The sequence below is a fragment of the Rhincodon typus genome, unplaced genomic scaffold, assembly GCF_021869965.1.
Source record: "Rhincodon typus isolate 14 unplaced genomic scaffold, sRhiTyp1.1 hic_rhity00000054, whole genome shotgun sequence".
In the NCBI taxonomy this organism is placed as follows: Eukaryota; Metazoa; Chordata; class Chondrichthyes; order Orectolobiformes; family Rhincodontidae; genus Rhincodon; species Rhincodon typus.
Window position 1 is genome coordinate 292,070 of NW_025965692.1, and position 1,016 is coordinate 293,085.

General features: G+C 60.9%; 1 protein-coding gene across 1 annotated transcript in view; it reads left to right on the forward strand.

Moving 5' to 3' along the window:
• Positions 1-1,016, forward strand: part of ube2s (ubiquitin-conjugating enzyme E2S) — a 6,915-nt gene extending 5,899 nt beyond the window's left edge. The window contains exon 4 of the mRNA XM_048621110.1: positions 569-1,016. Within this exon, the coding sequence (XP_048477067.1) occupies positions 569-964 (396 nt within the window). The 3' untranslated portion in view covers positions 965-1,016. The remainder of the gene's footprint in view (positions 1-568) is intronic.

Consider the following 1,016-nt stretch of genomic DNA (forward strand, 5'->3'; position numbering starts at 1 on the left):
CCCCTGTCCTCGCCTTTCCCTAACCGTCTCCTCCCTCTCCTGCTCCCTGCTCCCCACTCCCTCTCCCCTTTCCCTCCCACTTGCCCACCCCTGCTTCCCTTCCTTTTCCAACCTTTCACTCCCCCTTTCCCTGACCCTTTTCCCCCATCTCTACCTTTTTTCTCTCAACCCCTCAATGCCCCCATCTCAATCTGTGTCTCTGTCTCCCCACCTTTTACTCTCAACCTTTTCCTCCTCTCCCTGTCCTTCCCCTACCCCTCTGCGTGCTCTATCTCTGTCTCTCTCTCTCTGTCTGTCTCCTCCTCTCTCTCTGTCTCTCTCTCTCTTTCTCTCTCTCTCTCTGTCTGTCTCCTCCTCTCTCTCTGTCTGTCTCCTCCTCTCTCTCTCTGTCTGTCTCTGTCTGTCTCCTTCTCTCTCTCTCTGTCTCTCTCTGTCTGTCTCCTCCTCTCTCTCTCTGTCTCTCTCTCTGTCTCTCTGTCTGTCTCCTCCTCTCTCTCTCTCTGTCTCTCTCTCTCTGTCTGTCTCACTCGCTCGATCTCTCTCTCTATCCATTCTCCCACCCCCCCAGACCATTAAATGCCTTCTGATCCACCCGAACCCGGAGTCGGCCTTGAACGAGGAGGCGGGGCGCCTCCTGCTGGAGGAGTATGGCGAGTATGCCTCTCGGGCCCGGCTGCTGACCGAGATCCACGCGCGGGGGGGTCGGACCCGGGATGGGCCTGCCAGCGGCCCACCCCCACCCCCCACCTCCTCGTCGTCGTCCTCCTCCTCCTCCTCCTCCTCGTCCTCCTGCGGTGGGAATGCCGGGAGCTGCCCCCCCTCGCCCTGCGGCGCTGCCCCTCCCCACGAGGGGCCCACGGCTAAGAAACACGCAGGGGACAAGAAACCTCCAGCTTCCGGTCCCTCTGCTCCCGCCGGCTGCAAGAAAAAATGTGAGAAGAAGAGAGCGCTGCGCAGGCTGTAGGGAGGGGAGGGGAGGGGGGGTGCGCAACACGTCAGCTGGGTCCTTCCCCCCC